Source organism: Malurus melanocephalus, unplaced genomic scaffold (assembly GCF_030028575.1).
Source record: "Malurus melanocephalus ecotype Western Australia unplaced genomic scaffold, MMel_1.1 scaffold_196, whole genome shotgun sequence".
Classification (NCBI taxonomy): Eukaryota; Metazoa; Chordata; class Aves; order Passeriformes; family Maluridae; genus Malurus; species Malurus melanocephalus.
Window position 1 is genome coordinate 1366450 of NW_026623428.1, and position 11517 is coordinate 1377966.

General features: G+C 51.9%; 1 protein-coding gene across 1 annotated transcript; it reads right to left on the reverse strand.

The window, feature by feature from the left end:
• Positions 1-4659: 4659 nt before the first annotated feature.
• On the reverse strand, positions 4660-10196 carry DNASE1L3 (deoxyribonuclease 1 like 3). The gene is made up of 8 exons (XM_057373392.1): positions 9969-10196; positions 8441-8529; positions 7732-7824; positions 7328-7440; positions 6757-6869; positions 6241-6398; positions 5308-5404; positions 4660-5095 (listed from the first exon to the last, which is right to left on the reverse strand). The coding sequence occupies exons 1-8, from the start codon at positions 10104-10106 to the stop codon at positions 4967-4969; spliced, it is 930 nt and encodes a 309-aa protein (XP_057229375.1). The 5' UTR covers positions 10107-10196; the 3' UTR covers positions 4660-4966.
• Between the last annotated feature and the right edge of the window lie 1321 nt (positions 10197-11517).

Here is an 11517-nt window from a genome sequence, read left to right on the forward strand (position 1 = left end):
ATCTGGCTTCCCCARAAATGCCTGGGGTCAGGCTGTCCTCCCAGCAGAGAGGCACAAAAAGCCTTCATGTCTCAATGCCAGCATTTGCAGAGCTTTTCAGGGAAGGTTTCTAGTTACTTTGCCAATATGGAAATTAATTCCTATAAATCTGTCTTCTCTCTACCAGAAAATTGCCCCTGCAAACACTGACAGCTGAGACTCTATATTTAAAATGACACACAAAGTATTTAACCTTGCTTTTCACACCGGCTGGAAAAGCAGCCTGCAGAGAAAGGGCGCTTGTGGTTTTATACCAGGTGAAAGTGCAGAGGTTGTGACCCTGAACCCTCAGGATGATGGAGAGGAACGTGGGCTCAACCCAGCTCAGGGAGGTTTATGTTCAATATTAGAAAAAGGTTTTTCACCCRGAGGGTGGGTGAGCACTGGAAAAGGCTCACAGGGAAGKGGTCRTGGCCCCAAGCCTGCCAGAGCTGACAAACYCTTTGGACAATGCTCTCAGGTACATGATGTGATTTTTGGGATTGTTGTGTGCAGGGTYAGCAGTTGGACTCACTGATCTTTTCGGGTCCCTTTCAGCTCAGGATGTTTTGTGATTCTGTGGTTGCAGGAAGAGCCTCTGATCCAAACTGCAGTTTCTCCTGGCACTGGGGAAGGGGTYGGTGGTGTCTGTGACAGAGGGGATGGTGGCACTGGTGCCAGAGCAGCCTCGCTTCTTCCCCCAAACCAGGTCCAATCCAGGCACAAAGCACCAGAGAGCAAAGCACAGTCACCAGAAGAATCTCAAGGGTTGGACAGGCAGGAAAGGCTGCGGTCACTGCTGACAGAGCCAGCTGCCCTGGTGCTCCTGGTGCAGGGACACCAAGGGGTGCCAGGGGCAGGAGTGCCCCATAACGTGGTCCTGGAGCTGCTGCCACCTTGGGAGGGTCTGCACAGTGTGTTCCCAGTTAAACTGCTGTGGGCAATGACCAGCCTGGCCTGGAGCCAGCAGTGCTCCCTTTTCACTGCAAAGCTCATTCAGACACGGTGGGTCCGGGATTCCTGGGGTCAGCCATGGGCTCCCTGCAGTGAACGACGGATCTGAAGGGGATGCGGATCTGAACTCCCGGCTGAGGCTGAAATCCCGTTTCCTTGCCGCGGCTGAGTTTGCTGAGCGGTCTGTCTGTGAATTGAATCCCACAAGAATCCCCCAGACAGCCGGGAGTGACAGTGATGCCACCAGAGGGGGCCCGAACAATGGTCCGTGTGTGCCGGGCTCTGCTGGCGGGGGCAGGAGCCCCGCGGGACGGGAAAAGCCGATATTGCGGCCGGGGGGCTGAGGGGGCTTGCAAGTGCTCTATATGACCCGCAGATGGAAGGCGGAAGAGTGATTTTTAAAATCGATTTTCTTTTGGCTATAGAGGCAGGAGAAAGATAACTGTTGCCCTCGCTCCTGCTCTGCATCTCCCAGACTTGSCTGGCAGAGAAAAGCCCCGCAGGGACCACTGAGCTCCGGGCTACAGAGRGGCTGAAGGAAACTCCCCTCGGGTGCCACACGAGCCCAGGAAGCCCCTGCTCCTCTCATGGTCCTGTTCCGTGGCAGATGCGGTCAGTGAGTGACCATCTCCAGCCTGGGACACGAGTGCTCCCCACAATCCCTCCAGAGGCTGAGGGAGCCGTGAAACAGCCAGGCTTGGAGCCGTGCTGGTATCACACTGGCAGGCTCTTTGATTTTCCTGCCTTTGATTCTGTTATCAGCGCTACCGGCCCTGCTGTGTGRCAGCACAGCCCTGCTGGGGGCTGCAGCTCGCTTGTTTGCTGCACATCTGTACGTGGCCAAACATCTGTACACTGTGCATCTGGGGGGCACGAGGGTTATGGGGAGCAGCTGAAGGAGCTGGGGGTGTTTAGYCTGGAGAAAAGGAATCAGGGGGGTTGGTCTTCTCTCCCAAATAACAAGTGGCAGGATGAGAAAGCAGCCTCAAGCTGCACCAGGGGAGGTTTAGATTGGCTATTCAGTACAGACCCCGAAAGAAGAAGCCAGGTGGGTCCCTGTGAGGATTTGCACCAGCTCTTCATTGCTGTCATTAGCAGAAAAGAGGCAAAAGGAGTAGGCAGAGCCTGCCCAGGGCCAAAGGGCGCAGGCACAGAGGTGTTGGGGCCCTCTTGTGGGTTAGCAGGGAGCAGTGCTAAGGGCAGGAACGGGACAAGAGCCCTCTCCAGGTGAAGGTGCAGATGGACAAACCTCCCCAGCAGAGATCTGAGGCTGGGGAGAAGAGGCAGCTTTGGGCCGCTGCTGTGGGTTCTTGGGGGTTTCCCTGCCGAGGGACTCACACACCAGGGCAATAAAAACCTTTCTCTTGCGGTTTCTATGGGGTCAGGGGCAGCCCAGGCTCCAGACAGGAGCAGGGCAGAGAGACCTGTGGGCTGGGGAGGGGCCTCTGTGGGAAGTGAGGAAGCCTCCAGTGCCATGATCCAGAAAGGGGCTTCCCAAGGACCTCAGCCTGAGGGACTTTGCACTTTATGTTCAGCCAAACCCCTCTGCTCTGTGTTCTCTCCTGACCAGGGCTCCTGCGGGGGAAACAGAGTTTTCAGCTTCTGAAGAGCCTCTTTGTTTCTCTCCCAGCCATGATCTGAGACCTGGCTTGCATGAGACAAAGTCTCTCCAGGAATTCTGGATTCCCAGTGTAAAACTAGTGTTTGATCATAAATAAAGCTCAAGAAGCCTTATTCATCAAAAGARAAACTTTGTTCTGGCTGCAGAATATATTGAGGCTCCTGCAGGCTGGAACAACTGAAAAATCCCTTTGCAGCTGGGACAGCTGGGCAATGATCTCCAGTGGAGAAAACCTAGAGRCAACATGAGCTGTTAAATATTTTAGGGTGTAATTATAATATTGTCTAATGAATGTCTACAGAGATGGACTGTGCTGACAGCAGGAGTTTGGGACACCCCCAGCCCCTGTCAAACATACAGTCTGAGTGTAGATTCTGTCTCTGCTGTGAATCCCACAAAACTGCATCCCAGCTCTCCATGGAGGAGCATCATTTTGCATGAAGATGTCTCTCTGTTGGTCAAATGCACAGCATCTCTGCAAGATGAACCCTTCTTTTCCCAAAACTTTGAGTGCTGAACATGACTCCCTTTGGTGTGGGATATCCCTTGGGTCAGTGGGAGTCACTGTTGTGGCTGAAYCCCCTCCCAATTTCTTGTGTATCCCCAGCCAGCTCGCTGGTGGGGTGAGAGGCAGAAAATGCCTTGACTCTGTGTAAGCACTGCTCAGCAGTAACAAAAACATCCTTGTGTTATCAACACAGTTTTCAGCACAAATCCAAAACCCAGCYCCATTCCAGCTACTGTGAAGAAAATTCACTCTATCCCAGCCAAACCCAGCACAYGGCTCTGGATCAACATCGCTCCCAAGGCTGCTCTTTGGCCACATCCCTTATCTTCCAGTGCTGGATAAAGGACTATATTCAATATTACAAACAAGCACAAATATTTGCAGTAAAACTTAGGTGTAATTACATCTTTTTCATGACTGAATGTGTCCATTACTTCTTTCCTGGAGGGCGGTTTCTTTCCCTGTGCACTGCTCCTTTCTGAAAGCCGGGAGAGAGAAAGTGCTTACACAGGAGCAAGAGGTGAGGCCAGAGACTCAGACTCAGCCATCACTGWTGTCAACCAGACAGTGGCATCTGTACAAAAATGCCAATGTAAATATTTGTTCTAAATTAGACTCTTTCCTTTGCGTTGACTGCAGTATAAGTCAGGGAGCATATGAAATGCTGTATCATTTCAAGTTTAATTGCTACTGAAAGTTGGAGGATTTATTGTCTGCCTTGCACACACACCCCTGGGATTACTTCCTCTTGATTTAGTTTCTTTCCTCAAATTCTTCTCCTTGAATAGTGGGTTTCACAAAGGCCAAACTGTTTTCCTCCCCACAAAGCCTCTCTCAGTCGCCTGCCCTCCCTGCCCCTGCAGCAGGCAACCTGGGGTGCACTGATGAAGGGAGATGAATATTTGTCTCTGCTAACAGTTGGAATATTCCCACTCCCCAGATGCCATCTGTGTGACAGGGTTTGGTCTGCACTAAATACAGCCTGTGGGYTGAGCTAGGAAAACAGATTGCTGCGCCCTTACGTTAAATAATCATCATTAAAGTGGTTCATCAGAGGACTTTGGGCTGCCATGGAGATTTGTTTTTGRAGGGGGGGACGCAGTTCACTTCCATGTCAGGATGCTAAATCGGATTTTAATGTGAATTTTATGACACTTTGTTGGCAGCAGTGTCACCTGGGATCCCCAGGTCTTCTCACCTGAGTTCTGTAGGTGGGCAGGCAGGGCTGAGAACCACCAGCATCCTGCTGCCCTGAGCTGGGGCASTGCAGAAAAGGGGCTCTCACTGCCTGTCCTTCTGTCTGTTTTTTCTGTCTTTCCCTCGTCCCTGGATGCCATGAGCAATTKCAGCCCCTCACCCAGAAATACTCTAAATTCAACAACATTGTACATTGCAAACACCAGGTAGAGGTTCATGTCCTGCTGGTTGCAGCTCTAMAGCATAAACACACAACAGACACAGAAATGATGCAAAAAGCTCCTTAAAAAGGTCCTTTTAATCCTTCTGCCCCTGCAGAGGAATGGCAGAGCTCCAGAGCCCTTGGGAAGGTGTRGAGCWCCCTGCMCTTCAGGYGTTGCAGGTAAAGCACACACAAGTATTTTAGCCTTGCAGTAGCTCCTCACATTTSTGCCCAGTACGGTAAGCACAGTGTGCTGCTCCTAGCTGATTTATTTCTGTATACAATGAAGAAAACAACCTGAAGGTTTAATTTGCCTTCTCACTCAAAATATTTGAACTTTTACAAAATATTTGGGGTTTTTTTTCCCCACTAAATATTGCATTTGCTGTGAATATAYCTACAGCAGTCTTCTCAGGATCTGTTGGCATCTGTGTATTTCCATGCCAGGCACGAGGACTCAGCACGCTCATGATCTCGATCGGCGGCTCTTCTTGGGTCTCCTCTTCCTTGAGAACTTTGATTTCAGCCAGTTGAGGAAGCCACCTTTGGCTTTTAACTCAAATTCTACCGGGAAATGGTCGCTGACCCCCAGTGCCTGCAAAACAAGGGCACAGAGGGTTGGGAGCAGCCCCCCCTTGCTCTCTGTGAGCCCTGCCTGGGTGGAAGGTGAAGGTGGGTGTGCAGTGCCTGGATGTGGGGAGCATGTGAGCATTGCATCAGTTTGGGAGTGATGCTCAGCAGTGCTCTGGTCTGTGCCCAGCACTGCCTGGACACTGCTGCCCCCACCTCAGCCCTTCCTGTGCCTACCTGCTCCTCGGTCATCTGAAAGTCCTCCTGGAAATCAAAGATCTTTGCAGAGTGCGGCACCACAGCCTGGATGAGCTTCTGTCCACTGACCACAATCCTGCAGGGAGCAAGGGAGTGGGTGCTGGGATGGGGTGCCTGACCTCTGGCAGCCACGCTGCACTGGGCTGGTGGCCAGAGAGGTGGTTCTGATGGAGTCACAGCTATCCATGGTTTGTCCTTACCCAGGTGATGTCAATTCCTTTAGGTGCCTCCTAGGCAATGAGGCACAGAAATATCTTGGTGTGCACTGCCTTTGGAAGCCAGCATTAAATGACTTCTGTCTAAACCCACCCAACAACGCTGCAAACTCCAAAGCCCTGCTTTGGATACAAAAATCACAGGACAGCAATGACTGGAGTCTCACTGAAGTCCTGCTCAKACCCAGAAACTCATCCTGCAGGAGGGCTCTGGGCTCTAATAGCTGGTGTATTCTTGTCCCTGCAGTGGCACCAGGACTCTCCAAATGTCCAGGGCAAGGTGAGGTGTCCCCTCCCCGAGCAGAACCTTGCTGTGCATCTGTCAATCCAAAGCACAACCCCAGAGCAAAGCCATGGTGCAAAGCTGGMCCAGAGAAGGCAGCAGCACCTCCTGCCAGGTGTCTGCAGGACTCCCTGCAGATGGGGAGTGCTGCTGGCTGTCCTGTCATCTGTCCTGTCATCTGTCCCCACCTGAGCCACAGCAGTGGCTGCTTCTGTGTGAATCCTGCCCAGTCAGGTCTGCAAAGGGCTTTGTGCTCCTGACTGGAAGCATTTGGATCACATTTCCCCTGGACGCTGTTTTATCTTCCATGGCCTCGTTTTCATTTGTTTTCTCTGTTGGTCTCTGACACCTTTTGATACAATTTTCCTCTCAGGGAATCATAACCAGTGGGTGGTTTGGCAGTGAGCCCTTTACCTGTCATATGGGCATCTTGTGCTGTTCTTCACCGTGGTGTCATTTTTGTCACCAATTAGCCAGATGAATTCAGAGTAAGTCCTCAGACGGATGTTCTTCCACTGCTTTTGGGGAACATAGCTACACCCAGCATTGAAGTCCCCCATGAAGATGAAGTTCTGGAAGGTAGAAAGGTTTCCAAATGTAATCATGAGGACGGCTTCTCAAAAGAAGACCAATGAAGGTTTTTATTGGGATGCTCCCAACAGCCATTACAGTTCAAATAGCAGCCACTCACTGAGTGCAGTGAGGCTTCTCCTTTCTGCTGGGCACACCAGGGCATGCTGATCACAGTTTTATCACGTGATCACATTTACTGTGTAACAAGTGAAGAACTGAACGAAAATGTCCCAAAGAGATCCTGAAAACCTGGGGCTCATTACTGATGGATTTAAGGTTTTCAGCCCAAAATAACAAATAGCATGCCAGGTGACTCAGTACCAAAGCCCTGTTGGTGACACAGATGTGGTGACCAACCTCAGTTTCCCAGYGCTGTCTGACATCTGAGTACACATCATAGAGCTCATCGATCTCCCGCACGGCCGTGTCTGGTGTGGTGTGCAGAGGGATAATGGCAAACTCACTGACGGCTTCAAAACAAGAACAGGGAAAATGTAATGGTCAAGCAGAGGATGAGTCACAAAGGAACAGAGACTGAYGTGTAAACAAGGGGGGTTTTCTGGGGAAGGAACAGCTTCTGCTCTGGCTGCGGACCAGGGGTGATCTCTGTGGTTGCAGTGCCCCCCTCCAGGAGCTCACCTGGGCCCGAGGAGCTGTGCCAGAGCAGGCAAACCCTGCCCCAGCACCCAGTGACTGCTCCCAGGGCCAGGCCAGCAGCGTGGAATGCACCCACCAACCCACAGGGCTTGTGCAGGGCTCTGGGCTCTCCCAGAGGCAGCGGCCCCAAAGGCAAGATGCTGCTCTTGGGAGGAAAAGCAGTGTGAGGTCTGGATGCAGCCCTTGAGCCTGCCCTTGGACATGCTTGGCCTGGCCAGTGTCACCCTGCTGACTCACAGTGGGACAAGGACTCGTTTCTGAAACATCTCACCGGTTTTGGAGGACTGGAACCAGACGGCAAAGGGCTCCCTGGAGAAGACATCCTCATCCCCAGGCTGGGTGTCAGGGTACTGGTAGGTTTGTTTCACCAATACCAGATCCTGCCTGCAGCAGAATGAACAGGACAGGGGATGTCCAACACTCACTCACTCCATGAGTGAGGGGATGTCCAACACTCACTCACTCCCATGGACCTGGGCCCTGGTGTGGGATGGATGCAGCCACCCCAGTGTCTGTGCTGGGATTATCCCCACATCCAGCCACAGCCCATCCCACCTGCACCTGCAGCTCTCTGGCTCCCTCAGAGCAGTGCCACCACCATGTCCAGCCCATCCCCAGGGGGCTGTGTCCCACAGGGCAGGGAAGGGCTGGCTGCTTGGCAAAGGGCTCACTCACCTGTAGAGGAAGACATACTGCTCCTTGTAGCTGTTCCTTCCCAGCCTCTCGCTGGCCACACACCTGTACTCCTCCTTTGGCCCCTTCAGCTGACTGGAAGGAAAGTGGTGTTCCTGAGTTTATTTCTGCACTCACMAGGGGCTGAGAGGGTGACAATTGTGCCCAAGGGTCTGGGTGTCACCTGCCTGCCCTCAGAGGCAGGTGGGTACAGGCATTAACCCTCCCCAGGAGCTGGACCCTTGCTCCATCGCTGCCTCTTCACTCCACCCTCTCCCTGCAGCCTCTGTCTGTCCTTCAGCTGGATTCCATGTCCAGCCAGCCGAACGCTGCTGTTTCCTCTGGACTGTCATTGTCATTGCAGGCAGGCAATCCCCAAMCTAAAGCAGTTCCGAGCCCTGCAGGAAGGTGGCTGTCCTGCTGCAGCCTGATGCCAGCCCGGTGAGGGCATTTCCTCTTCCTTTTTATCTCCTTCGGGAACCTCTCTGTAGCAAATCGAATCTATTGGCTTTATTGATTTTGAAGTGTATCCTACAGTGGTCTGGAGCTGGCTTTGCTCCTGCCCCTAAGCGAGACCGCCAGAGCCTGGTCCTTCCAGTGGGACAGAGCCCAGATCCTAAGATTTCACCCCAGTAAGGTGGCACTGAGCAGAGCACAAACTCTTGCCAAGCAGCTTTCCCAATATTTGTCCATTTGCCCAYGGCCACCCTACCTGGTGAGCTTCTCCACCAGGAGAGGACAAACACGGTTCTTGCTGTCCTTTATTTCCATCAGCAGCATGATGTCGCAGCGGGAAATGATCTGCAAGGGGAAGGAGCAGGAGGAAGTTTGGGTTTGGAGGATTAGGAAGGGATTAGAAAGAAGTGGTTACAGSCTGGGGGAAGTCCTTTGTGGAAGAAGTGGCACCCAGCCTGGGATCGTGGGAGGGGAGCAGGGGCTGGAACGAAGCTCTTCTGCTTTCAGAGCTGCTGCAAACCCCAGCAGAAGCTGGGAGAGGGAACCCGGGAGCAGAGTGGTTTCAAATTTAGTGAAAAACTTCGGCACCTGACCCTGAGGAGGAAGCGTGGAGGGGAAGAGCAGCAAAAGCCACTGCTGTGAGCCTGATTCCACCATCACCAGCACTGCTGGGGCGCTGCCTCTGCCCCGCCCCACGGGCAGCATTCACCTGTCCCGGTTTGTTGCAGATTCCTCTGAAACAGCCCCTGGAGCGCAAAGAAACATCCTGTCTGAAAATGGGGACTGCGCACCTCAGGGGGACTGCAGCTCTGCTCCCACAGCTCCTGTCGGGATTCCCCGGGGGAAAGTCCAGCTCACACAAAGCCAACATGCTCAGGGGCTTTCCTCTGTCCCCAGTTTCACTGTTCTTTAAATTTTGTGGGTGGTTTTTGTCAGGAAAAAAGCCCCTTTTTGCCCCCTGAAACTTACCCATAATAGTATAAGTGACCCCCTAATTTTTATATATCTATATATAATATATATAATTTATATTTATATATARTATACTGCCCACAATGATGACAGTGTAAGAAGAGCGGTCTGGGAATGCAAAGCCAAGTGAACCACGCTTCTCTGCCAGTTTGCAGTAAAAGAATAAAAACCCAGCTACACGGTGCCATTCTGCACCCGCAGCCACCTCACCAACGCCGAGCACCACGTCCTCCCTCACTGTTGCAGATTGCAGGGCATTTGCAAAGTTACAAATCTAAAATGTGTTTCTTTTTAAAACCAAGGTTATCTTCATCGTCTGCAGAGGCAGCCTGATGGTGAGGGTTTGCTTACAGAAATTAGCAATTGGGTTTTTTAGGTTTGTACCAGACTCAAATATGATAGATTCTACTTGCTGTCCTGAGAATAAGTTTGATTAGAAAAGGGTACTTGAGAATAATTAGCACATAAGGAAGGTAAATAATGTATCACAAAGCAAAGCTCTGTGGATTCAAAGYGAGAATAATTTTTGCTGTGCACTGAGATTTTACTCCTATCTCAATTTCAAAAGGATACAGCAAATATTTTTTCTGTTATATTCCCATGCAGGCTAAAATAGCAACAAACATTCTATTCAACCACAGGCTGACTTTTACTTTAAGAGCATGAAATTTTAAAAATAATTCACATCTTTTTACTTGAAAACTAAGTAGAAAGTATGAAAGACAAATGAAAGACAAATAAATTGCAAGATTATGCATCTAAGAAACCCTTGTGAAGCCCAGCATCTGTCTCATCCAGGCGAACGAACGTACCTTGACCACGGCATCGACGACTTCAGGTCTGGCTATTTTAGTTTCTCCAAAAGACCTCACATTGAAGGAGCAGATTTTTAGGCTCAGAGATGAGTTGAAATGGAGGAGTGAAAGTAAGAAGAAGAGCAACATCTTCATGGACCTGGGCAAAATGAGTTGCTGTGAGCGTGCCTATGAATATGTGTGTGTGTGTGTGTGTGTGTGTGCATCCGTCCCACTGTGGCTGGTTGGGAGGTCAAACCGAGCAGTCAGCTGTGTCAATCACCCACAGAAATCACCATTTCCTCCTTTCCCTCACTTCCATCTCCCAGAACAAAGCAGCATGGAGACTTTGAACTTCTGCCCCAGGGGGAAAACACGCTCTTCTGASCCAGCCTCTGAATGCTGGCAGAGCAGAGCTCCAGCAGAACCCAGCATCCCTCCCCACAGGGAGACACCAGCAGTGGGATGCTCACCATCACTGGGCACCAGCTGGGATCACTGTGGGCAGTGCTGGGCCAGGAMCATCTCCCTGCCATCCCAGAGCAAAGGGTGAGACCAGGAGATGGATGGGGTGGGTGGTGAAAGGCCTGGGAAGCTGCAGGAGGGAAGAGTGGGATTTCTGGAGGGCACGAGAAGCCCATGGGAAGGGGCTGCCAGGCAGCCACAGGAAGAYACACGATGGCCCAGCATTGTCCCTCAGACTCCTGGCCAAGTCTTGGTTTGTGCATCTGAGTCCAGCTTGTGCTGGGTGTGGAAAGGGGCACACGAGTTTGGCTAAAAGAACACCTGAGTGAGGATGCTGCAGGTGGGATGGCTGGGTCCCACGAGGTGGCTTTTGCTGGGAAACCAACCCCCTACCTTCCCCTAATCCTCCACCTTGTGCCAGCCCCCAGCCAGAGGCGCATTTGTTGGCCACCAACCAAGTTAGAACAGCGGGAGGTGCAACCAGAGGCCAATGATGCTCAACATCCTTAAGTATCTTGATTTTTTCTCCCTGTGCTTACAGGGTGCTCTCATATCCTCCTTCCTTTCTCTGGGAACACCCAACCTGCCTGCACCCTGCTGCCTGAGCAAGYTGGGATCCTGGGTCACCAGGGGAACCAACACCAAACCAACTGCTCAGGCTCAGATGCAGCTGGCACAAAACACAGCCCATGGAGGGGCTCCAGAGACAYGGGATCCAGCAGTGGGATCCAGGCCTTGCTGGGGAGGCAAACTCCCCAGGGAGCGTGCCGCAGGTGTTGGAATGAGCACCACAAATCCCTTCTGGCATTACAGCAATTTGGAGCACTGGCTGCCAGCGAGGGCCGTGTCACCACGTTACCCCAGTGTTTGCCAACAAACAGAGCTGCTTGGGGAGTGGGCAGGTGATCCTCCAAAACAACAGGGCTTAGGCAATGCTTCCTCTCCTCTGGGTGTSCAATGAGCTGTCCCCAGGCAGGACAGGCTCTGGAAGAAACTAATAAAGACAGAGGGCAGGGAAAGTGACAGCTGTGGGGGGATAAAAATCTACGGCTKAACCTTGCTAAAAGCGCGGCCTGAGCCAAGCGCTTGCGACAGCAGCTGC